Below are 26,126 nucleotides of genomic sequence, written 5' to 3'. Positions count from 1 at the left end.
TTATTGTAGCCATGAATTTATAAATACTGTTGGCTGAGCACCTGACAATAACTTTTTTTGGCAAATGGTGACATGGATTGTTGATTTCATTACAAAAAGAAATTACATACCAAATAAAAAAAATTGCCTGCAGTTAGGCTTTGAAAGTAATGGCTCCTTTTACCTATACCTAGATTTTTCCTTTAAACACTAATCAAAATTTCCAAAATAATAAGAAATATTAAAAGAATAAAAGAAAAGAACGGAAAAAAAGCAGAATTTACAGCTACATAAAATGTAACCAAGATACATACATACTGTACATCCTGCAAAATAACATGTCTTTATATCCAATAGAATCATTTGTTACTGATGTGTATCAACAATGAACACATTGTTTTTGAGAAAGAGGAAAAGGTAACTTGATATTATCAGCAGAGTGTAAGCAGCATCACTGGTAGGTTTTTCAATTTCACAGCTGCAATAGCAATATAACAGAAGTTTTTCATACTGAAACCTTCAGACAAAAGTGGAAGGCAATAGGACCCTGTCAGTGTTTTGTTTGACCACAAGTAGCTGTCAGTAATAGCTTCCGCCTAAGACTTTATACTTGTTTCTTTCTGCCGAGATGTTTGTTAACCACACTCCTCGCCTGTGCATGGTGGTCTCATTTAAAAGCTACTTGATGTGACCGTATGTTCTGCTAGCCTCACAAAATGGAGCAGAGGGAGGTTCTTCAGCGATATCTTGATGGTTACCTAAGAAAGAAAGGAACTTCAGATGAATTTGCCAAGGATTTCTTGGTAAGATTTGTGCTTAATTTTTATAAACACATCAATAAGACTTGTTTAAATTTTTCAGTTATATCTTTGTAAATAATGTTGTAAATTTTTTTCAGAGGGGTAAAGTTCCTACTTTGCTATTTAATGGCCCATATGTAGCTGACCAGGTACGGTCAGATTTTGTCATCTATTTCAACGAAACCTGAAGGCAGTTGTGTTTTATGATTTTCTCACTATATGGATATAATTACATTGGATTATTTAGGTAGGCCCTCATAGTGATCTGTAAATGTTGTACTTTCACAGATATAAAGCCAGCTGTAGATGGATATTTCTTTGTTTATAACAACATCTCCATGGGACCAAAAGTTCCCATGCCCCGAGGTTCCCAGTCATCATTTATCTCCAATTCTGTAAATTGTATGTTTTAACAGAAGTGAGAACACTGCGTGTTAACCAGGATAATAGAACAATTTTTTGACTACTAAACAGCTTCTAAACTTCAAAGATTTTACACTCTGAGCCCATAACGCCTCATTTGTAAAGCACCACACTATCAAGATAACATGGTTTCTGCACTTACCAATGTATGGCAGGCCTCTATAAAAAAAGCAGAATTCTAGTGAACCTTTGTGTATGTCTAGGACCAGGTCTTTTGTATTTCATTTATCCTGAACACAGTTTGGTCTTTCAAGCAAATGTCAGTTTGCATGTTTGAAATATTTATTATTTGTTAATCCCCTCCCTAATTGCCCTCTGTAATTATCAAATCACATGGGGAAATAGTTTTGTGCTAAATAATAGAGTACACTTTGATCCTTAGGATTTGTGCATTTATAGCCTAACAAAGAGTTCTGGGAAAATGACGACACGTGTTGCAATGATATTTTCACAACCATATACATGAACTCACACAACATAAGCGTTATCAGCTGTCTGCCTGTTTATGCAGCAACAGCAGATCAAAATAAACACTTCTGTCCTGACATCATATGGCCCTTTTTGGGGTCCCTGCAGGCAATAGTCTGTGTTTCCCATACTCAGGTCTTTATTCAAATTGATCAAGGGAAAATATTCTTTAGAATGGGTTCTTGAAGATATGGGTCATCTTATTTATTTCACTTTGTCCTACTTTTATCCATACATACTTTATTTTTCCCATTGATTTTATGATGAATCTTGCTGAGAAATATCACATATGTTACCGGCTATATGCAAGAGGGGTGCAGAGAGTGCAAATGTGGAAGCATACATTTGCAAAGGGCAGTAATAGCGTTCACCTCTAACTTTCACGTAACTTATCTTTTATCTAAGATTTCAGTCTGTAGACTGTAGCCTGTTTACAACAACTCCTATAGCGGGTCTGCAACCTCTGACCATCTCTTTTTGCATGTCTGTGGTCTCTAACAGCTTTCCATAGAATTTCAATATGTGTAGCGATGACAGGGGCACATTTAAGCTCTCTGTACTAGGAAAGTTGACCTCCACTGGCATATTATGTGTGCCTTTTGTGTGTAAAAGTTACTAAAATATGCACTTTGCTTTATTTTATTGGAATTTATTTTTTATTTTATTGTAATGCATGTGATTTCCATAATTTGAATTTATGTATTTTAATTTGGAAGAAGGGAATATATTTTGTAAGAGTACATGCTTTTAAAAAAAAAATGATGGCATCATGTTGCAATGCGGGAAATGGCGCATTACACTTTGACTTATACGTGTGAACATCGGACATTGCATAGAAAGCAATGTCTGACTATTCTGCTAAATGCTTTACAATAATGTATTGCTGCATGCATTTCTCTCATTTCTGTTTCTATGCTTTGTCCCATTCAAATGCACAAATGAGGTCAGCATCATTAGACAGACCATGTGTAGGGTATAGCAAACATCATCTGCATGCATTATAGTGGGATCATAGCTTTAATCCTTTGTAGCTCCAAGTCCTGAAACAGAAACTGCAGAAATTCAAAAACAATAGGAAATGGAATATTGAAAAGTACTTATAAAGTGTACAATGTACTGAGAAGTATATCAGGTTATACTGTGTACATGTGGAAGGTTTACAAGGAATCTGATGCAATCGAATATGAATGTGAGGTCGCCTTAGACCTGATTCACTAATGAAATGTGGACATAAGATAAAAAGAACCTATAGATATCACCTAGCATAAGGCATTATGGTGCAATGCAGGACACTGCGCATTACAAAGTGGCTGATATACATGAACATCAGACATTGCATAGAAATGTCTTTTCTGCTAAAAATGTTTTGCAGTGCGTTGCAATAACACATATTTCTCTTTTTTGTGCACTGTAATAATATATAACATAATAGACAGCAGAGCAGGTAACCATGTGTAGTGTATAACAAACTTCAACTGTATGCATTATAGTGGGATCGTAGCTTTAATCCTTTGTAGCTATGGCCACTAATACCTCCAAGGCCTGAAACAGAAACTTTAGAAATTCTAAAACAATAAGAAATGGAATCTTGCAAAGTACAATACATGAGAAGGATATCATGTTTACTCTATAAATGTGCAAACTAATATAATCTTTTCTGAACATAAGGGGTCAGATTTACCAAAGTGTAATATGATGTGGCCTTAGTCCTGATTTTCTAATGTATTATGGATATAAGATGAAGTGAGCATGTATTTGCTTCCAATTTCCAGTAGTATGCGTCGAAATTTGAAAAACTTCAATATCTTTAAATTAATTAATTTATAATTTTTTTTAAATTGAAGTCAACATAATATACAGTCTGACAAAGCTACATTACTCTAGTCCATGTTGTACCAGAACAGTGAAGCAGCTCTATATAGTTATCTGTACAAGACACAGTGTTTGGAATACCATAAACCTGCCATCGGAGAAATACAGAGACTATTGATGATTCCAAAATTTGCCAGTCATCTGGCTGTGAAGCTAACCCTTTGAATGTGGTACTTTAAATATTACTGTCCTGGAAACTGTGTGTAAAATTGGTGTGTGGAACACAGGACAGAAGTGTTTATGTGCGTACATACATTCCAAGATGGTGGCTCAAAGTAGTTAAGTCAGTCATGAATGATAACCAGAAAGACTGCATTTTCAGAAGAAGTTTGTATTAACAGCTACCGTTATGTTTTTTTTTACCGGTTTTCTTTAACTAGTTTCTAAAAACTATCTGCATGTGTTCAAAAGAAAAACTAGGTGCCCATAGCAACCACAAAAAAATGAAAACTTTGCATACTGTCCAAATAACAAGGTCCCACTCTCACGGTTTCTGTTAGTAGCTAGACAACAATACAAATGGACAGATATGGGGCAGTGTCTCCTATTCCAGAAATAAAAATAAATCTTCATCATTTTCACAGTTTTAAACAAAACTGTATAAGTTAATCAAAGTTCATTCAACCCTTTATTATTGATGGTTAGGTATGATGTAAATTTGATTTAATAATACTACATGCACAATGTACCAGCACTCAAGGTGTTAAGCTGGGAGTTTACTTTTTTCCCATGACATCAATATAAAGCTTTGCACAGATATTCACTCCCTTACTCAAATGGCAGATGACATTAATCAGGGCACAAACCAAACATGAAATAAACATTATTATTTGGAAAATAGTTGTCAAGCATACTTCTGTTCCCTCTTTGATGCTATAGAAATAGGACTAACAACTAACCGCCTGATGTTAGCTTTTATCTTGATGTTATATCAGTAAACATAAAGTATGTTCACCAGGATTGGTAAGGCATATTGTACAGGGAATGATAACTGCAAAAAGTAATACTGGATATCAGTGCAAGATAGCTGATCAATTAGAACAATTTCTAATTATAGTGAGGTGGATCTAATAAATACAATAAACAACAGATGGAATAGGCCATGATGTCCCAAATGGGTTACACGCCCATATATAGGGTAAAAATGTCCAAATGGTGTACTCCAGTCATATGTCCCTGAAATTGTTTTTTTCTGCTTTCTTGTGGGCCCCTACTGCCTTTAAAAAGAACCACTATGCATTCTGAAGGGACCTCCCTTTTCCAAACTCTGATGGTCCCGTCTGACCTTGTTTACATATGGAAGCAAATGTATGTGATCCATGAGCCTCATGTATCTGATTGTACATGAATATATAATGTATAAATAGTCCTAATATACAACAAGCGTCCAAATAATGTTGCTGTCGGCCCTTTGTTTTTTTATATATAGCAAACCTCTGAATTTGTACAGAAATGTATTTTTAAAGCACAGAAATGTGGCCCTCTAAATGGTTACAGTTTAGGTACGCTCCACACCTTTGTGAGGTTTGACCTTTCAACAAAGACCATTCTTACAGCCTTAGGTTAGTGGCAAAGGAAACGTGAGAACACAATCATCAGTTAGTCCTGCTAGCTGGATAGAAGAATTTCATTACATTACGGTTTCTAACATTCGGAGGATGAGCCTACACTGAAAAACTGCATCCTCTGGAATATGTACATTTTTAGTTGGTGATCTATTCTCCTATTGAAGATGTACATCTCTATTGGGGCCATTACAATATCTGTATTTTAAACTGTAAAAAAAAATCAGCATTACAGTTTTACAATTAAATTTTTTATGTTGAATAATATAAAAAGTTTTATTTTACATGCCTATTTCCAAGGGTAGTAGGGGTCCCAGGAAAAATTTTAGCCAGTGACAAGAATACCTGTCAAATTACCTGTTCAAAGCCAGCACAAGAGCCAGTGGACCTGATTTAACAAAGCTCCCCAAGACTGAAGAAGATTATCATGGGAGATCCTGGGTGATCTAACACACCTAGAATGGATTTTGTGCAGTATTGAAAACATTTGCCAAACAATAGCAAATGATCTTTAGGAAATCCAGCCAGCACAAGAGCCAGTGGACCTGATTTAACAAAGCTCCCCAAGACTGAAGAAGATTATCATGGGAAATCCTGGGTGATCCAACACACCTAGAATGGATTTTGTGCAGTATTGAAAACATTTGCCAAACAATAGCAAATGATCTTTAGGAAATCCATTACTGGTTTTCTGAATGGCCCAGGTTCTCTCATGATTGTCTATCTTCTTCAGTCTTGGTGAGCTTTAATAAATCGGGCCCAATATGTGAACCCTTACACTCAAAAATCCTTGTTTTCTCTTTTTCTATGTTTTGTTCCTTACAGTAAAAATACTTGGGTTCTCATTTTCTCAGTTGCCAAAAACAGGGACACTTACATAGGCTCAAAGAGTTCAACTATTTATTGCCAGGGAATCCCTATAACCCAACGCAGGTTTCATAACAACTTGTAGCTATTTTAGCATTTTTGTAGCTATACACAATGGATATCCCTAATCAAATATCCCCAGTCCCCAGTCTCCCCCCTGAATAGCTAATTTGTATGCCTTACTCTATACCTAAATATCCAAAACATACCTAAATAGGCCATTACCTGGGTCTGACTTGGTAAAAATGGCCACCAGTTTATCTATTCCTAGATAAAATCTTATCATCCTACAGTGTCACCTTGCTCATGTAGATTGTTATAATAGTATTCCTGCAATAGGGCCCAAGTTAAGCTGCGTACACACGGCAAATTTTTCTCGCCCGATAATCGGTATCGGCCAATTATCGGGCGAAAATCTGCCGTGTGTACAGTCGGTCGTCGTCCATCGTCCGACGACCGTCCTGGCGGATCCATGGACGATGGACGACGACCGATCCTAATGAAAGGGAAGGGGAGAGCGCGCAGCAGGGTGCCGCTCCGTCGCTCTCCCCCTCCCCTCTCCATAGAGCATGAACGGTGCTGTATGTACAGCATCGTTCATGCATCGTGCAGTCTTTTCTCGTTGGAAAGGATCGTGAAAGATCCTTTCCAACGAGAAAAATTGCAAGTGTGTACGCAGCTTTACAAACATTGTTTACCTTGACTGCCCTCCCTGCCCACTCCTTCCTATCTCAGAGTTAGTGCTAAAGAAATTGGCAACCCCAATTAAAAATTGTAAGCTTTTTGGGGCAGGGTCCTCTCCTCCTGTGTCAGTGTCTGTGTTCATCTGTCATTTGCAACTTTATTTAATGTACAGCACTGCGTAATATGTTGGCGCTATATTGATACTGTTTATTAATATTATTATTATTATTAATAATAATAATAATAATAATATTAATAATAATAATGATGATAATATTAATAATAACAATAATAATCTGGCTTCATCAAGGGAATTTTAGAATATGTCAAAAGTATAACCGCTGAAGGAGACAAACATAAAAACTGTAGTACAGTAAAGTATGATAGACCTAGGAAATGAAAGAAAATATGTCCTTTTTATTTTCCCAATAAACACATGTCCTGAAAATGTTTTAAAAATATAAAATAGGATGTAAGGAACCCATGATATAGAATCTGCAATGGAAAAGGCTGTTACAGCAGATATATTCACTAGGGTCAGTTTGACAACCTTGCCCCACCCTGAAATGCAGAATCGCTCAGAGAATCTCTTGTGTGATAGCTGTTACATTATTCATTCATTAATAGAATGTAACAATAAGCAATGTAACAATATTGCTATGCAGCATCTCGGGTGTATAGACAAACCACATGAAATAACCAAAAACTAAGAAGCTCAATTAACTCCTTTTTTCAAAATTCTTGTTAAAACACAAACCTATATATATATATATATCTTTTTTATGCTAAATTTACCAGGCTTTTGCTAAAAAAATTTTATTCCGAAATAATAATTTATCATAAATTAGTGGACTATCACTCATTGGAGTTGGAGCAATATAATCAATATAATAATTTTTCATATAGATCATATATTTATAGAAATAAATACTTTTTTGGAAGACACACAAAGTAAATAAATGATTAGTGTTGACAAAGTGAATTCATTCCATATGCAAACAGAATGAAAAAAACGCACACGAATAGATAATTGAAGTAATCCCAGTTTTATTTTACTTGTGAATTTTCATATTGCTGAGTGAAAAAATGTTTTGAACACCCTTATTCATTTCAAGCTTGCAAGTAATGATCAACCTACTATCAAATCAATAGCCCTATAACTAATGTACATATTGGTTCATTAGGGGTACACATATGTGGGAGATAAACTGATTAAAACATAGTACAACTGTATGTAAAATAGTACTAAATAAAAACAATGGGTACATGGATTATTACACATTAAACACAATTTCAGTAACATTTTTTAATAATTGACCTTCAGGTAAAATTCATAAAATGAATTCTCAGTTCAGTACATATATATTGCATGTAGTCTCTTTGGTAAATCATATGGATTATATGGCTAAATAAATGTGTCTACATGTACTAAATGTTTTATGAATATAGTATTGACTGTGCATTCCAAGGCTTAATTTTCTATACCCACGTTTACAGCTTTTCTACAGCTTTTGATCTATATGAAATATATTGACTAGTTTAGATTTTAAAGGCAATAATATTCTCAACTCTCAGTAAAAGTTTGTGGTCCTCATATATTTGTTGTAAACAAGTACTTTTCTTTACACCTTTTATTTCAAAATACCTTGTTTTAGGGAAGTACTATAAGGCTGCATTCCCGACACTTTTTTATTTGGACAAAATGTATTGTTCACTTACACACATATTTTTTGTTCTCCTCTAGCTTCGGTGCGTTTTCTCATAGTTCTCAATCTTTTTCTGTACTTACCATACATACTAGGTATGGTAATTGTACCTTTGTATGGTTTTATCGTTATAAACTACTTTTTTTTTTAAATGTTACTTTTTTTTGTCAGATATTAAGTGAATATTTCATATTTATTCAAGGTTTTTGTTTGTTCTTATGTCTCATGATAATTATATATATATATATCATTATTACTTTATCATACAGTACTCATGTCTTCCATCCATCAAAATATTTGTACATTTTGCAAACTATCTAAAAATCATATGGTATATAAATAATGTGTTATGGATAATCTATATATATGAATATATATAAGGAAAGATTAGGATTTATGTGTTGATCTTATGTTATTAATATTGTTTGAGAATATGCAGATCAGATGAGGGTCTATTACAGTACGGATTACATACTGCACGTCTCATGCACCGACTTTATACTCTGAAAGTGTATGTCAGAAACCCCTTTCCCTCAGCCCTAAATAAATAACCCATAAATATAAATGTAATAAAAGAAAAAATCCCTCATTTGTTTGGGTAAAGACTAAGTCTAGTAATTGTTACCTACTTATACATTTTAAAGCCACGTATAGTTTATTAACATAGGTAATAAATGAATCATAGTATCTAGGATTATTTTGCTATCTCCTAAAATTTCACTGAACCCTTGCACTATTGGATAGGAAATGACTTGGTTTGGTAAGGATTTTAAAATTATACTGTATATATCTAAAAACTGCATAAATGTCTAATAAATTATTCCTAAACCTCTGTTATGTTAGAGGAGATCCACGCAAGCACTCAGTGAAAGGATGAAGACTACTTCCATTAGAACTGAATATAAAGTAAATGTACCAGGTTATTATACTTTTATAGCCAAAATTTCTTTTAGTTTTAGATGGTTAGAATCTCTGTCAGGCTTAGTTTTACCACCACACCATATTTTTTATGTTAAGAATTTCCTAGAAAAGCCAGAACCCATGATAAACTGAGCTACAACTTAGTTTTCCTTTTTTACCAACACATTTTATAGGGCAATGAAAAGAAAAAGAGGTTGGAGAATGCGAACTGGGATAGTTAAGGGCACTGGGTGTAAGGATGAAGGGAAGGAATAGAGAAAGGGGGAGTCATGAGAAATATTTGAAAAGGGGAAAAATAGGGCTGGGGACATTGAACACATATGACACATATGAACACAATAAACACAGTTTTCTGTGTATCTTACTGTGTTACCTTCAACGGAACAGGTTAGTGCCAACTTGGGGGAAATGATTAGACACTTACAGCCCCTGTAATCTATTTCCAATGTCATCAAATAGCAGATAAGAGATACCAGCTATTGATAATGGAGGTCTCTATCCCTTTCTAAGGCAAGGTACACATGTGCAATGGTGATATGAGGATGAAGAATGAGAATCTTGCATGAGTAAAGTCCTCCTCGTCCATTGTCTGAACGACCGTCCTGGCAGATCCGCAGACGATGGACGACGTACAACGAACTATCATAATGGAAGTGAAGGTCAGAGAGTGCAGCGGGCTGTCGCTCCCCTCCCCTCTTCTTAGAGCAAAATGGTGCTGTATGTACAGTGCTAGTTCATGCATCATGCAGTTGTTATTGGACATGTGTACTTAGCCTAACAGAGACACTTTGTAGGTCAAGTTTGATGTTTTAGCCTCCAGCCTTTCTTCAGCTTTAGCAATATAGTTTTTCACCTCACCTATAGCCACCTCCTCCTGACTTCTTTTTTAACATTTTTATTTATTTATCAATTTTTAATTATATTTTGTTTATTATTATTATTTGGGATTGGGAAAGAGAAAGATACATTAAATGCCAGGTACAAATAAACTGTAAATGTGACCGTAAGTCACACAAGAATCCACTCCTCCTACCTTCTAACTTAGTGACTTTAGAGAAAAATGTGCATTGGGATACCTTGTGAAAAGTAGGGCTATGATAAGCAAAATTCACTGCTTTCCTGGCTGACCAGTCTGGTGATATTGGAGAATAGAATGAGATATAGCTGGTTACATGTAGGCACCTCACAGTTCCATGTGGCCTAACCAGTAAGGATGAGCAAGAATGCCTCTGGGCATTCTCGTGAAAATTTCCTTGAACTTTCCGATTTTGTGGACCCATCAGAAGTTCCAGGAAATCATTGTCTGCGATCCCCGGGCACTAAAGGTTAATTAACCTCTAGTTCCCCCAGGATTGCAGTGGTTTTCCAGGGCTACATTTCCCAGGCACTAGAGGTTAAATGGGGAGGAATGCATTCATTGATCATTACAGTCCGCCTTTTTTTTTTTTAATTAAAATTCGATCTCGATCGGCAAATTTACACTGGCCGTTCTCGCTTACAATTTCGGCGAGATCTAGTTTTAAAAACTTGCTTGCTCATCCCTACTAACCAGTTGATGGGTCGTGAAGATCCTGGACAGCAGCCAGGTAAATCTTTACTGGAGTAGATTAGTGTGAAGTCTGTTAGTATGGGTGTCTATGAAACTAATAAAATATTAGTATTAACTTTCTTGCTTACATGAAATGGTCCAGTGGTTTAGACTATTTCAGATATTTTAAACATTTGTTTTGCACAAGTAAAACAATGCTTAGGTAAAGAATATTATCCATTGTAAAATTATTGGTAGTTGCTCCAACCATGGCCAAGTCTCATGGACAGCAACAAATTAAGTAATAGCTTCAATGAGCATAGATCCCAAATATGTTTGAGTGTTAGAAACAAAGGGTCCCCAGAATACTTCTTATACTTAGAAACGGTGTCTGCCTTTCTAAAAATGTACTGGAGGTAAGTAGTGAATTTAAACATAAACAACATTTTCTACATATTCAGTCTTTAATTTAGGTCCAACTGCCAGCTATAGACTATTACACTATTTACACATCAACATTATCCTTTATAAGCAAGACCTATTGGTGTTTTGACAGGCTTGTGATTATAAATAAATAAATTATAAGATAAATTATAAGATGACATTTGCTGCCTTATGTTCTTTAACTGTTACTCTTCTAATAAGGGGATTTTAAATAACTTTCTCTTCTTTTTTGTGTTTTTTTTTACTTTCTATGAAGTGAATCATGTGGTTTACAATAATGTAGTCAGTGTAATTTGTTGTCTGGAATTTTTATAATACTTTTCTATGTTTCTAGTGCCCAGTATATTGCTAATATGTGTAAAATAGTCACTAATACCATTCTGTCAGACATACAGTATACTGTACATCTGCCTATTAGATTGCCCGAAATGACTGCTTTTAGAACACAAAATGATCATAATTTATGCACTTTACATTAATAAATGGATCAAGAGACACTAGTACAAAGTGTTAAACATAGGAATAGGTATATTGCTTTTAGACATGTGATTAATTTCTCATTTTTATTTTCATTGGCCCTCATCTGTTAAAACTAACCAGCTGAAGGCTTTGGATGTACCACACACACCAAAAATGTTACCTAATAGTTTGGAAGTATGTGGAAAAGCCTCCTTTTTTATAATTTTGAAAAAAATTCATTACGCATTGTAATAGAAGAGTAATTTTAATGTCAATGTAAACAAGACAAATTATAGAATATGATGTATATTTTTTTAATCTAAAGGAATAATAATGGATCTATTTATACATTGGATTCATTGAGTGAACATATGAATCACAAGTAAAATTTGATTCACACGTTTTATAATTTGAATCTTAATTTTGTGTAAAATTTGGTTGAATCCTTGGTGAAAAATGTCTATAAATAGAGCATCAGAAATGTTAAAACTAACATTGCCGCTACGCAACGGCCGCATGCACCGACGTCACCGGGAACTCCTGGATGACTAATTAGGTGCAGAGGACGCTGGCTGTAGCATGCAAGAGGATGGGGATCACGGAGAATTAGGGGGGCGGACCAGGTAAGGCTCTATTTATCATTGCTTTTCATTGTTTTAGCTACCCCGATTGTGACTCGGGGTTACCGTTGGGGAGGTTATAGTGGTTTAGGTGTATGTAAGAGAAAAGTAAATGGAATGCAGTTTGTTGCTCGCATTAAGAGAGATGCCCCTCAGTAACATATTTAAATTATCTGTTGATCTCACCAGTAGATTAATTATTTTTGCAACTACTGTAATAGGTCAAGCTGTCCAGCAGAAGTGGGCTAGTGAAAACTGTATTACACCGGTGTTGGTGCTTACAACAATCAACCTTTTTATTAAAAACAACTTTAAACAAGGATATCTGAAAAAATGACTAATACTTTATGCTCCCACTTCACTTACCTAACTTTACTTACTCTCTCCTTCCGCAGATTTATACTTGCCAAGATCTGAATGACCATTGTTTTGTTTGCTTTCATCCATTGTTACAAGCATTTTTTACTAGTCAAACTTGCACAATTCAGACGCACATAGTTCTAGGGGACTTAGCTGGCTTAGGGACTCTATGCAAGTCTATAGGACTGTAATGTGCAGGAATGACCATAAAAGAACACCTGAGGGCACTGATATTAACAAATAACGAACCCTTTGCCCTTTTGATAAATCCTTTAAACATGAGGGAACCCCTGCTATATTTTTCTTTATACCTAGCTCAAGGTATATTAGCATAGTGGGTTCTAGGAAGAATATCACCCTTACAGATAGCCAAAAACATCATTGGTGTCACTTAAGCTGGGCTGAGCGGCACAAATTACTCATTGCTTGAGGAACCCCTGGCAATCTCTGAAGGAAACCTGGTTTGGAAACACTGCTCTAAATCTTGGTAACTAAAAAACTGTCGAGGTGACAGGTAGCAATGTTGTTTTTTTTGTGATTTCAACTATTTTACAAAGTGCATTCAATGCTGGGGACTTACTGTATTATGCATGCAATTCTTTATAGATTTTACCTTATTCTGGTTTAGTATGTTTTTTTTGTACTTTATTTTGATTCAGTAACCAGGTGAGCATACAAAAAAAAAATAACATTGAATATGAAACCAACATCAAGGACATAAAACATAGTACTTCGACTGAGGCAAATGAGCATTTTCAGAATACAGATTTAGAAACAAATATGCACATACAAGTTACTATAGCATTTTTAATTTTTATAAAAGAACAACAAAAAAAGGAAACAGAAAAAAAAGAAATAGTGTGTGGGAGAAAGGGGAAGAAAAAGGGGGGATGCAGAGTAACGTGGCATTACAGCGAGGTTATAGCCTACAAAAAATGCAGCCAAAATTATTTTCCATTTCAATAAACAGAGATAAACATAGACTGTAAAATTCCTCAAAAAGGCAGACAAATTATGAATAATTTATTAATTATGAATTTTTGTATTATTTATTATAAATACTACCTTCATACAAAAAAAGGGGTTCATTTATTGTGAGAAATTTACTTTTAATAATAAAAATCAAATATTATCCTAGATGATACACAGTATGGTATATACCATGGGTGTCCAAATCCCAAAAGGCCAGAAACATTTGTAGTATTTCTCTGACACACAGGAGTAAATTAATGAGGCCATTCTTCTAGACATTACGGTTTTGTGCTGTTCTAATGACATGTCTGTTGTTTTAATGGTATATAAACCACTGTATGTGCTACTAAACTTTTACATATCTAAAAGACTGCACACTTGTGAAATTACAAATAACCATGAAACAGTTAGCTGACCACAAAGGCATTTAAACCTGTTCTCTTTTCACACACCCTGGTAAGACTTTTTATTTCCATTTCCTGCCATAAAGGAAAATATGAATGTATGATTGTTTAGTACAACATTGTACCTATTTTGTAACCTAATATAGAACTGTTAGTAAAGAGATCTATACATGACTCAATTTTGTATTCTTACCTGTGTATGTTGTTATGTACTTTTTAGAAAAATTATAAGAATGTCTTTCTAGTTAAATAGTTTCCTAATTATAACTCACATAGTATTTAGGTGACCAATTGCATTTTTTCAGAACAAAGTGGCCATATGTAGTTCTAAGATTCACAAATGATAAGCTGATGACCCTTGCAAATACAGCACATTAATGCAACACTATACTTTTAGCACACAAAGAGGAGACACAATGGCTTATAGCCAAAAGTAAAAAAAATAAATACATTGAATAATATATAGCAACATCAGTTTTTACACTTTGTGGAGCAGTGCAATTTTTACATTTCCACTTTTCTGCTTATTCAGTGATTTTGTTATTACTTAGGAGAAACAAATTATCCAAATATTTTTAATGTAATATAGACAAAAAGACAGAAAATGACCAAAACTACACACAAAACTAAAATATATATATTTCTTTATATGGTTTGTTACAGTTAAAATGATACAAAATTATGTTTCCAGTGCAAAGCATGGTAAAGTAGTTTGCATACTTAGTTAGGTCCATAAATATTTGGACAGAGACAACTTTTTTCTAATTAAAATACAATAATTAATTTTTAATGAAACAACTCAGATGCAGTTAAACGGTTAAAGTTGTCTCTGTCCAAATATTTATATATATATATATTTTATTTTTTTTACACAATCAAAATGTTTAATGACAAGAAAGAAAGAAATAAGAAAGTACAATGAGCAAGCCCATTAAACCCAATAAAAGATAACTAAAGTATCCAAATGATAATAACAATAGCGTTGTGGGGTTTTACATTTTACTAGAGACAAGATTATGTCCAAAAGAGTATTTAGACATTATGGTTTTAAGTGTCTTAGAATAGTTATGTGCAGCAATCTGACTCCATATGAAAACATTGTGATCAAGGTAAAAAATTAAAGTTTGTAGACTTAGAGGATATTTTACCAAATCTCTGTAGATTTTATGTATAAAATCCATGCAAAATGTGGTAAAACTATACGTGTTTGTCAAATATTTGGGTCCTAAGTGTTCTCCATATGCATAAGATGTTCCCAAGACCATTCAGCGGTAAAAGGGGAACAGCAGTGGATTTCCAGTGTCATAGGATTACTGTTCTGGCGGCTACATTACAAAATTGAGTTACTGCCTCTAAAACAGCCCATAGGAAAAAAAGACTTTTCTTATCTTAACTCTTGCATTTTTTTTATTCAACATAAAGAAATGTGGAATTTTTAAAATTCTTCCTTGCCTCCTAAACAATCAAAGCACCCTGCATCTCAACTCAGCAAATATATATCTGAGTTACTCCACTCACAGAATGATGAGTTCTACAACTACAAGGATGCCAGAAACATGTTGTGGCTTTCTCCAACCACAGACAACAACCTTTACCAGCATTCACTAGCTACTTACCACTTAGCTACTCACCTTGGCTTATATCGCAAAAATAGCTTTGGATATAAAAAATACACTATTTGCAGCTGTCTAGCACTCCACTGAGACTTGCTGACTATAACACACCAGGTAGATCAAGTACCTAAAGCAGGCTTGTCTGAAGTGCAATTTACAACTTCCACTTAATGTAGGTAGAATCAGATCTTGTGACCTCAAGGACACATTGTACTATAATTGATGTCCCACTGTGTACGGTGCATTGGTATAACAACTGTTTTTAGTAAAAAGACAAAACGCATTGTTAGCAAATAATGGTTTCATTTAATAATCGTAGGACTTAATAAAAATACTTTTATTTTTTTAATTTTCATGGATTTAAAAAACAAAAATGCATATGGTCCCTTTTAATTTTGAAAACCAGACGTACCTACTCTCAATGTTAGCAAAGATCAACTTTTGGAGGAGAGGGCCTTTTTCCCCAATGTGACTGGTTTTGTGGGGAAGATTCCCACATTTTTTTATACATAGATAATAAATCTAGAATATAGATAGATAGATAGATAGATAGATAGATAGATAGATAGATAGATAGATAGATATACATGTAACTGGGTGCAGAGAACTTTGACAAGTCTATGATCTTCATGCATTTGGTGTCACCTGTGTATCCTTGCCATCCTATTTGGACAGTCCCCTGGGTAGCCTCATTGACATTTACTGTTGAATTAGCCCTGGTGAAGTCCTATTCAAAAGTACGGTGCGCCTGTCTACATCCCAGTGGGATCTAGTTAACCCTTTATTGTACTGATAAAATAAATGACTTTTTGAATTTAGATTTTGGATGTTCATCCAGCTTTGATTGTGCACAGGCATATGCACAATACTCTTGGTTAGCATTTGCATGGGCTTCCTATACATTTGTAGTACTAGCTACATTTTAGCAATAAGCTCAACATGCCCCGAGCTGCCATATGTGTGAGCGAAGAAACAAACTTCCGTCTCAAGTAAAAACAATTCTGGATTAGTTCACCTATTTGTATTAGTTTATATTTAGCAGTGATTAATGCTTTCTTAAATACCAGGATGGGGTGCGCTTATGTATGTACATTATCGCTGCCTTTGATAAAATAACTCCATTCTGTCAAATAAATCAACCTTACGAGTGAAAGTACAACTTTAAAATTCAAAATATGTCTCCATTTACCCACTTTAGCCACAAATACATCACTTTTCCTCTTCTTCTCTTATCATCCTATTTGGTAAATTTTTAATTGTACTGTTTCAGTTTTATAAGCAATAATGCTGACAAACCTGTTTTAAAATCACATAAAAATGCACAGAATTAAGAAATAAATATTTAGGACAAACTTTAGAATGAAATGTATAATTTACATTCACATTAACTCATCTAATACTAATTTAGGTAGAAAGAAGTCTACCTAAAGAAGTATTACCAAAAGAAGTCTTTGTTTGTGCCCCCAAAATCCCAAAATTACTTTGTTATCTGAAGTGATGAGAAAAGTACCACTAAATCAAAAGGACAATAAAAAAATGTAAAAAATACTTTGGACCATAAAGGGTAGACAGATGTAGAAGTTTCATTAGTTAATATAATGCTAGTGACATTGTATATTTAACCAGGGGGCCATATGTTTGTTGGGATTAGTCTAGTAAACCTCAAGTACTGCTGCTATCGTCAAAAAAGCGTCATATAAACCTTCTGCGTGCATTTCCCCTTTGGTTTTATACATAAACAGCCCCCACAAAATGCAGTCTTAAGTTTCCACAAAACACATCCTGTTACAAGTTAGTGTTTCATTTTTAGCATACCTTTGCCAATGTCGATTCATTGTAATCTTTTCATCCAAAATAGAAGAGAAAACTTCATAACCTTTTTATTGCCAAGCATTTAATTTACAAGGTGGAAGTGGTATCTTCCTCTTTCTTCTCTTAAATTAGCATTGTAATATGTTGTCTCCGGGTTTCATAGCAAAAACAGTAATAAAAGTTGATATAAAAGTTTACCTCAACTATTATGATGATTTTTGTCAAAAGGAAAAGAAAAATAATTAGTCCAAATTATCCTACTACAATATTATTATTATTATTATTATTATTATTAAACAGGATTTATATAGCGCCAACATATTACGCAGCGCTGTACATTAAATAGGGATTGCAAATGACAGACTAATACAGACAGTGATACAGGAGGAGAGGACCCTGCCCCGAAGAGCTTACAATCTAGTAGGTGGAAGAATTTTACACACAAAAGGATGGGAGATATGTAGTGTACTACAATATTATTATTATTATTATTATTAATAATAAAAAGGATTTATATAGCGCCAACATATTATGCAGCACTGTACACTAAAGCTAAGTACACACTTCCAATGGTTCTCGGGCAATAATCAGCCCAGGGCCGATATCCGCCGAGAATCTGAAATGTGTACAGCGCGCAACGTTCAACGTCCGAACGACCGTCCTGGTGGATCCACAGACGATGAATGACAAACAATCTTAATGCAAAGGAAGGGGGAGAGCGCACAGCGAGGTGCCCCTTTGTCCTTGTTCCCCTCCCCTCTGTGCAGAGCAGAACGGTGATGTATGTACAGCACTCATTCATGCATCGTGCAGTGCGTAGTTGTTGGAAAGGATCGTGAAAGATCCTTTCCAACGACTATAATTGGATGTGTGTACGTGGCTTTATCTGGTTATGTGAAGTCTGGACCTATGAAGCTCTTTGATTAACTATGGTATCAGACATTATTGGTGAAAGGTATTAGACTAGTTGGAGAGTAAATGACTCCAAACAGAGCAAGGAATGTCTTCTGCAGATTTATAAATTTTTTTGTTTAAGAGTTTTTCAGAGCTACAAAAATAGCACAAATAGAATCACAATAAATACTAAACAAAAGTGGGAAGTACACAATACTACCAATAACAAACTTGTTCAACATAATAGTACAGGATTTTTTATTCTGCGGGTTGGAATTGGACATATCTAACACATGTACTAAATATATATTCCTAGGTTGTCTAGAATTTTCCACCCCATTCTTTCTACGTTTGCAATATCAACAATATTAACTGCTAAGTTTTCACAGTTTGTTCAGTAGGTGAGCAGGAGATGATCCCCTCTATCAGCTTCTACTCTTTCACTGTCTATTTAGCAGGCTGGGTTGTTGGGGAACGATTACTGTATTCTTCAACTGTTAGTTATGTTAACCACCTGATTTTGCTGTGTGAAGGAGCTATGTAAATCCCAGGACTTGAAAATACAAATCCTTTGGCAAGTAAAACAGTTCCCTTACTTATATTTTTTGATATTATATTTTATTCTATTTTTGATAATAAATATATATATATAATATCAGCCCTGCCTTGTTTAATATTAGTTTAAAGATTGATTTAAGACCCAATAGACCTGCATTGTTGATAGATGCAGTAACGCAGAACTAGTGTGTAGACCTAAAAAGTAAGAAGTAGACTGTGTTAGAAATGAGCAATCACAGACGCATTCATACACACATACAGTATACGTAAAAATTATACAATTATAAAAAAACACAGTACTAAAGATAATAACTTCTAATAAGATTGAGTAGTAAGTTTTGGGATTATTTTCATAAGGATCAGGGTTGGGTTAGCAGATGTTTCCTTTGCATTATTATCCATGCATTACTTCATTGTTTGCAGTGCGGTAATTAAATTTTTCCGTGTTCATTTTCATATGTGAATTTGTTTGCACTATCAGTACCTCCACCTGACTTGACCGTGCTTGAATAATCACAGTGTATATTGACTTACATGAATATATACAGTTAGTGCACTTGAGTTGTGTGTAACCTTTGCTTAGCTATGGCTGCTCTTGCACAATGAGTTCAGCAGGGTTTTGTGAGCAATGGATCAGTGTTTACCAGTGGCTAGGGGAAGCTTTTCTGTTACTGATTTTAGCCCCAGGATTCCATAAAATAATGATCAATGATCCATAATTATTCTTAACTATATAACGTTACATGCTGCACTTGTAAATACATTAAAGCAGAACTATCACTCTTTACTGGTAGAAAGACGTTGATCCCTCCACAATTCTAGCTTAGTCAGTTCCATGATGGTCAGTCTTTCTTTGTTCTGGTGTGGGTTGGACACCGGGTGCTGCCGTATTCTTCCTTTCTTCTGCATACTTCTCCATACATCACATCTCTGATTTCGTACTCAAATCACATCTCAAATTTCGTACTGTGCAGGGGTGAGAATGAGAGACGTACTTCCGGAAAAAATGTGCATGCACATGTATGAAATTGGGGCTTTTTTAAGTACAAGAAAACCCTTTCTGGGCCTGCTCAAGATCAGGCTTGCACAGAAGGAGTACCCCATGGCCTCCTTGGATACATTACATATATATCCCAGGTGGGTGCAAGCTTCCCGTTCAGTCTTTACTGCTGAGGCAGTAAATACAGAAGGATAGGGGCCTACCCTTTAAATGACAAAATAATAGTTAAAAAAACACATTTTTGCCTTTTATAAAAGGTTATACAGCCTTTTACTAAAGTAAAAAATGGAATCATAGATATGCTTTAGGGTCATACCGTATCCTCATTCTACATATCACCACCTGTCCTGCACCACCATTAAGGTTTACAAACCTGTTATAGGAGGAAAATACGTAAAAGGTATATCATAATCAATGATGCTTTTTTGAAACTTGTGATCTGCATACTTGTTGGGGGTCCAAGAATGAGAAAGTATGAAAAAAAGACGTTTACCATGACCTCTAGGTAGCTAGTGTTTCCAGAATGATATCACAAAGACAACCTACTCTACATGTTTTTCTCATCATAGGTTTCCTATAAACATAAACCCTCCTCTACAAAAAAGGAAAGTCATTTTATACTCATATCTGGAAATGGAAAATACCACTGATTTCATGAAGTGTTTCCTGGTGTGTGGGTGGATCCACATGATAAAGAAACACCGATGTGTCTGCTGTGTTGATGATGCAGAATATGTTTCCACTTTATGTCGTATACTGTATATAACAATAACAACAACAACGTGTTCAGACACTGTATCATTTAGTATTAAGTTCCTTCGTTTACAGGATTTTCTTTTTGATTTGGTGATGCTGATGATGATTCAAGTATTCTCTGGTAAACACTATAGTGCTAATTTAGCAGTTTATTTGGAACAAAGGTAAATTTTCCTATCCACAGATTCATTCATGATTTTGTAATAAAGGCAAAGCTTGATTTTTTCAGAGGGAGGGGAAGGAATGGAAACCAGGTGTGATGGAAATATCTTTAAAAAAAGCATATGTACAGATGAAAAGATTGAAATTGGGATAAACTCGTATACTGCTGGCCTTTCAATAGCCAGTTAGCAGGCTTGGAATGGAGAGAGGACAGTATAATCTTTCACTGGAATTAGTGTCATTCACCTGGCTATACTTTGGATGCAAATGTGTTAGTGTTTCATATTTGTAACCATATGCAAGGCTCTTAGCTCCAGTGTTCATGACTTATGTTTTATTATACTGTTATTATTATTGGCCAGTATTTACATAGAGATGACATATTATGCAGCCATTTCCAAAGTCTATTGTCATATCACTAGCTGTCCCTCAAATGAGCTCACAATGTCCCTACCATAGTCATATGTCATTAACACAGTCTAAGGACAATTTTTGAGGAAAAGCCGAATAAAGTAACTGCATGCTTTTGGGATGTGGAAGGAAACCAAAGTACACAGAAGAAACCTACGTAGACACAGGAAAAACATACAAACTCCTTGCAAATAGCATCCTAGCCAGGATTTGAACCTGAGTCAAGGTGCTAACCACTGAGCCAACTGTGCTGCCCACGGTTGGCTCAAATATACCGTGTACTGTTCAGTTATTCAATATCCTTGTTTGAATAAATGCATTTCCAAATACTGTATACTAACATTTAATCATAATATTCCTATAAACAGCAGTCAAAAGTACCTAAATCTTTGTAAATCTTAGGTTCCTATAATCCTCTACTATGCCGGCAGTAGAAGAAGAAATTATGATACCAGTAATGATATTAGGTAATGATACAGAAGTCATTTTCATTATTATGATAGTAGTCATTTAATAAATGAACCATATGTTTTAAAAAAGTTACTTAAACGGCTCTTGAATACCAATACTAAAAATGTTTGCTTGAAAATGGAATAGTTGGTCTTAAGACTAAATTAGAAAAAATCAACATTTACTTTGTTGTGTGTCAATCTTTTTAAAGTAAAAACATCATTTAAACAACTGAATTTATAAATAATGCATAATTTGTCCTTTAATGGCCAGAACAGAAAGTGTCAACATTGTCCTGCTGCTCCTTAATTGTACAATGGCAACCAAGAGCTTCTAGACCAGAAACTAAATTTCTCAACTTTAATATAGTTTACCTGGCTATGCTCCTCAGCAGGTATAAGTAAGCATTTTGTTTTAGCCACTTGCCCAGAGTTTAGCTTTAAACTAGCTTTTTTGAATTACTCCCCACATATTATTATTGCTGTGGTTACATTCCACTACCTTTTTTTTCAAGCAGCATAAAAGCCTTAGTAAAGCCATACCACAAATATATTATCCAGAAGTATTCCTTGTCAAACTATGGAGCAAACTGTTGCATGGATTTTCTTTTATTACAATAAGCTCAGCCACCTTTTATGTTTCAGGACATACATAAAAATCTGTCAGGCTCTAAAGTTATCCAAATGAAACCTCAGGTATAAAACAACAGAAGAAATGGAGAAGCCATGCAAGAAGAATTAGGTATATTTCCCTGGCACACTTTAAGCCCCTTAGTACCAATTGGGCATTGTTTAAATGCCATAGTCTACTTTAGTATTGTTGCTGACCATTTCCATCCTATTATGACACAGTGTACCCATCTTCTGAGTAGAATATCAAGCCAAGCCACCTCATGTCATCTCAAACTGGTTTATTGAATATGATAATGAGTTCTCAAATGACCTTTAAACACACCATCCCAATCCAATATAGCATCCATGAGATGTGGTGGAATGGGAGATTCACATGGATATGCAACTGACAAATGCACAGCTTTTATGCAATGTGTATGTAATAAAGTGGCCGATAAGTGTGTATATATAAAAATGATATTTAAATATATATAATATATGTGTACATTTTATACTATGATGCTGACACTAAAATTTCAGATGCCTGGAGGACAAAGGAAACATTTTATGACACTTCATAGAATGGCATTTGCTAGCAATAATTTCCATCTGCTATCTTGTATTTTCCATCGTGTCTAATTTTAGGCAGATATTTATCTGGCTGTGGAATAAATAACGGAGAATGATTACAATCAAGTAAGGTTGGAAACAGCTTCATCTTGCAAATAACAAGCTATTAACAACGGCCTTAAACCTGTCCAAGGAAAATATTTCCAGTTCCCCATTTTCCTGTTGTTGGTAAATGTTCAATAAACATACATACTAGCCCAGCCTTTTCATGCCACCATCTTTCCTTATGCGTGGTCAGCAACCGGCTGTCTCTAATAGATTCAGCCTCATCTGCCGCCTCATTCTTATTTTACTTATGACCATGGAGAAGAGATCTTGCAAACCATTGTTGCAACTGTTGCATCCTTAGAAATGGTGACGTGGGTGTCTAGGAGGCTGCTAAAAAAAAGCTGCCAACTGCTTTTTAATATTGTGAACGGGGGGGGTGGGGGGGTGGGGGGGTCGAAATCTAATAGAACTAAGTTAGTACATAAAAGCCTTCTGTAAAGTGCATGAATAAGGTATAAAAGGATTATAACTCTTTTCATTTTTTCTCTGTTTTTGTAAACGTAGGTAAACCTATTTTAGTCAGTTTACAAACACAGAAGGGAAAAATAAGGTGACATGTTTCGTAGACAAAGTCAACTTCAACAGGAACAGGATACAGATCACCAACAATCCACCCAGGAATAGCAATTGAGATCTGTATCTCAGTTGAGTTCCTGATGAAGTAGACTTTGTCTACAAAACGTGTCGAACAAGTGAGACTGCTTCACCTGTGATTTGTTTTAAAATAATTAAAATATTTTCATGTTTTTGTGATTTTTGTTTGTTAAAATAAAGTATTGATTTTTAAAATATTTTGTTGTTGGTATAGTTGATTGGATTGACATATAATGCCTTAAAAGACCCCTTTTTTTTCCTTTCTTTGTTTGTGTATTGTTAGTCGGGATGTGGCATTGGTGCATTGTTTAATCACCCCACCTTGAAATATATTTTGTGAAGTCTGTTTTAGACAGTTGTTACTTGAACTGCCACCAATGAAAGATTTACAATCACCTTATGTTATGTAGAAAAGTGGAATTTTGATTTATCATTACTTTTTGTGCTCATGATAATGGTCACCCCTCCCTGGTGTTATGAGACATGTAACATAACGCAAGGAAAGCTGCTAATGGTTCTATGTCTTCTTTCTCTTATATTGTTTTTCCTATTTCTGTTCCAGTCCAATTCAATTAAACCTAAAAGTGGAACTAAACTAAAAATTAAAAAATTACACTTGCTTTTAAATCCACAGATCCCTCATTGGCGGTGGTTCTTCCCACGATTTGGTCCTGTGTCATCCTGGAATCCCTCTTTATCAGTGCCAGGCGCCGCCATCTTCTATCTTCTCTTTCGTCTTTTTTTTTTAGTCTTCATTCATCACCTGATCTTGCACTGCGTAGGGTGTTGCATTTAAAAAAAACAACAACATTTTTACTTTATATAGAAGGGTTTCTTTATATAGAAAGTAAAAATGTTGAGTTTAGGTATGCTTTAAGTGGCTCCGACCCAGGAAATCAGGACATTCGTGAGGATATCACTGAAGGCGGTGTTTTAGCATGTGTACTATTTATTATTAGAAAAAAAAACTCAGTACATGGTTCAACAGTTACAAATTGTGATTTATTTTTTTTTTAGGCAAAATGTATTAGAATGTTACAGGCAGTATAATGCAAAAAAGAAAAAGATAAAGTGCAAGATGCCATCAAGTAACAAATTCCACCTAAGGACCTATGGTGCTAGGGTTATACCATCCTCACCCAGATAACTGACTAGGAAACTTTATGGTGCTTTACAGCAAACACGATCTCTGTGAGTTTTGAGTCACAGTTTTATCTGTGATGGTGCACAGAAAGACGCTATTAATATAATTCTCTTTAAATGTAGTCAGATCTGTCAAATAGATAAACACCTCTTCTATGAGTCTCATATGTTTTCCAGTCTGTTGATCCTAGTAGTCCGATCCGGCATTTATCTCAGTACCCCTATCACAGCAATTTCTAGTACCTTCAAAACATAGATATACAAAGATTTTTTTATCCTAAATGTTTCATCAGTAGAAGATAAATGTAAAAAAAAATGTTTGATGGTTTTCGAGGTGGATCGCCACCTCCTCTTCAGGAGCACGGGTCCTAAATATAATGATTTTGCAAGAAAGGAAAATCAGTTTTTTTATCTTTGCTTTAAAAGAGGTAAGAGAGGGTGGACTGGACATGGCAGCATGAGCATAATTTCCATCTGAGCTCCCGCAATTTACACAGGAATCTGAACCCATGGGCTACCTAACAACTGCTTACCAGCTTTGCTTAGAGGACACAAGAAAAGCTTATCTCAGGCAGTAAGGGGAGCACAGGAAAGACGTCAGTACCGTTGGCATCAGATGCAGGTTGGGACAATATGGTGCTGACACCAGCGGTCTCAAGAAACAGTTCATTCCCTCACTTGGGATTAGACTTGCAGGACACAGAGCAGCAGCTATTTTCTGTGAACAGTACCCGCCTGGAAAAGAACTGCTTGATTGTTCTCCAGGATGTTCAAAATCCAATCACCATAGATCCATTAGGGTCTGCTAAATCATGTGATCCCTTTACAGGATGAACAAAACTGTGGGGTGTATGTGTGAGTTCAGCAATTTCCACTTTCCACTCATGACCTCATGTGTGAAGTTACTGATCTTTTTTAAATGCTGAGGATGAGACCTTTTTTTTTTTTTTTGGACCTTCAGCCAGTCTTGGCTTACACCAGGATGCTGACCAAGGAGATCCTACATATTTTCAGCTCAATACTGGGAACTTTTTTTAGACCCATTTTTCTCTTTCCTAATTGGAATTTAAAGGGACACTTATTTGGGATATACATAAGACTACTTATTCATCACTCCTTGGATGTTCTCCGGCTGAAAAATGTGGAAAACCTAGGTTGTTTTTTATTGGTAAGTTTGGTAATATATGGTTTTCAGAGGAGGCTGTGGGTAACCAATCACTTCCCCTACATAAGGCAATACCCAGTGTTCTCCCCAGAAATTTTTTTCAGCCGGGTGGTGGGAAGCTGTAGCCGGGTGGTAAAAAAGGGGGTGTGGCAAAACACGGCAAATTTAGTGCTCCAAGTTGTTTATGGCTCGGGTATCCAGTAACTT

At 35.2% G+C, this 26,126-nt stretch overlaps 1 protein-coding gene across 1 annotated transcript in view; it reads left to right on the top strand.

Annotated features, from left to right (window-relative positions):
• Window positions 1-437: 437 nt before the first annotated feature.
• Window positions 438-26,126, top strand: part of PTPN22 (protein tyrosine phosphatase non-receptor type 22) — a 59,458-nt gene continuing 33,769 nt past the window's right edge. Inside the window, exon 1 of the mRNA XM_072413362.1 lies at window positions 438-782. Coding sequence (XP_072269463.1) covers window positions 696-782 — 87 coding nt within the window. The 5' untranslated portion in view covers window positions 438-695. The remainder of the gene's footprint in view (window positions 783-26,126) is intronic.

The sequence above is a fragment of the Pyxicephalus adspersus genome, chromosome 1 (genome assembly GCF_032062135.1).
Source record: "Pyxicephalus adspersus chromosome 1, UCB_Pads_2.0, whole genome shotgun sequence".
NCBI lineage: Eukaryota > Metazoa > Chordata > Amphibia > Anura > Pyxicephalidae > Pyxicephalus > Pyxicephalus adspersus.
Note: the sequence above shows the minus strand (reverse complement) of the source record. Positions and strands in the feature narration are given on the sequence as shown.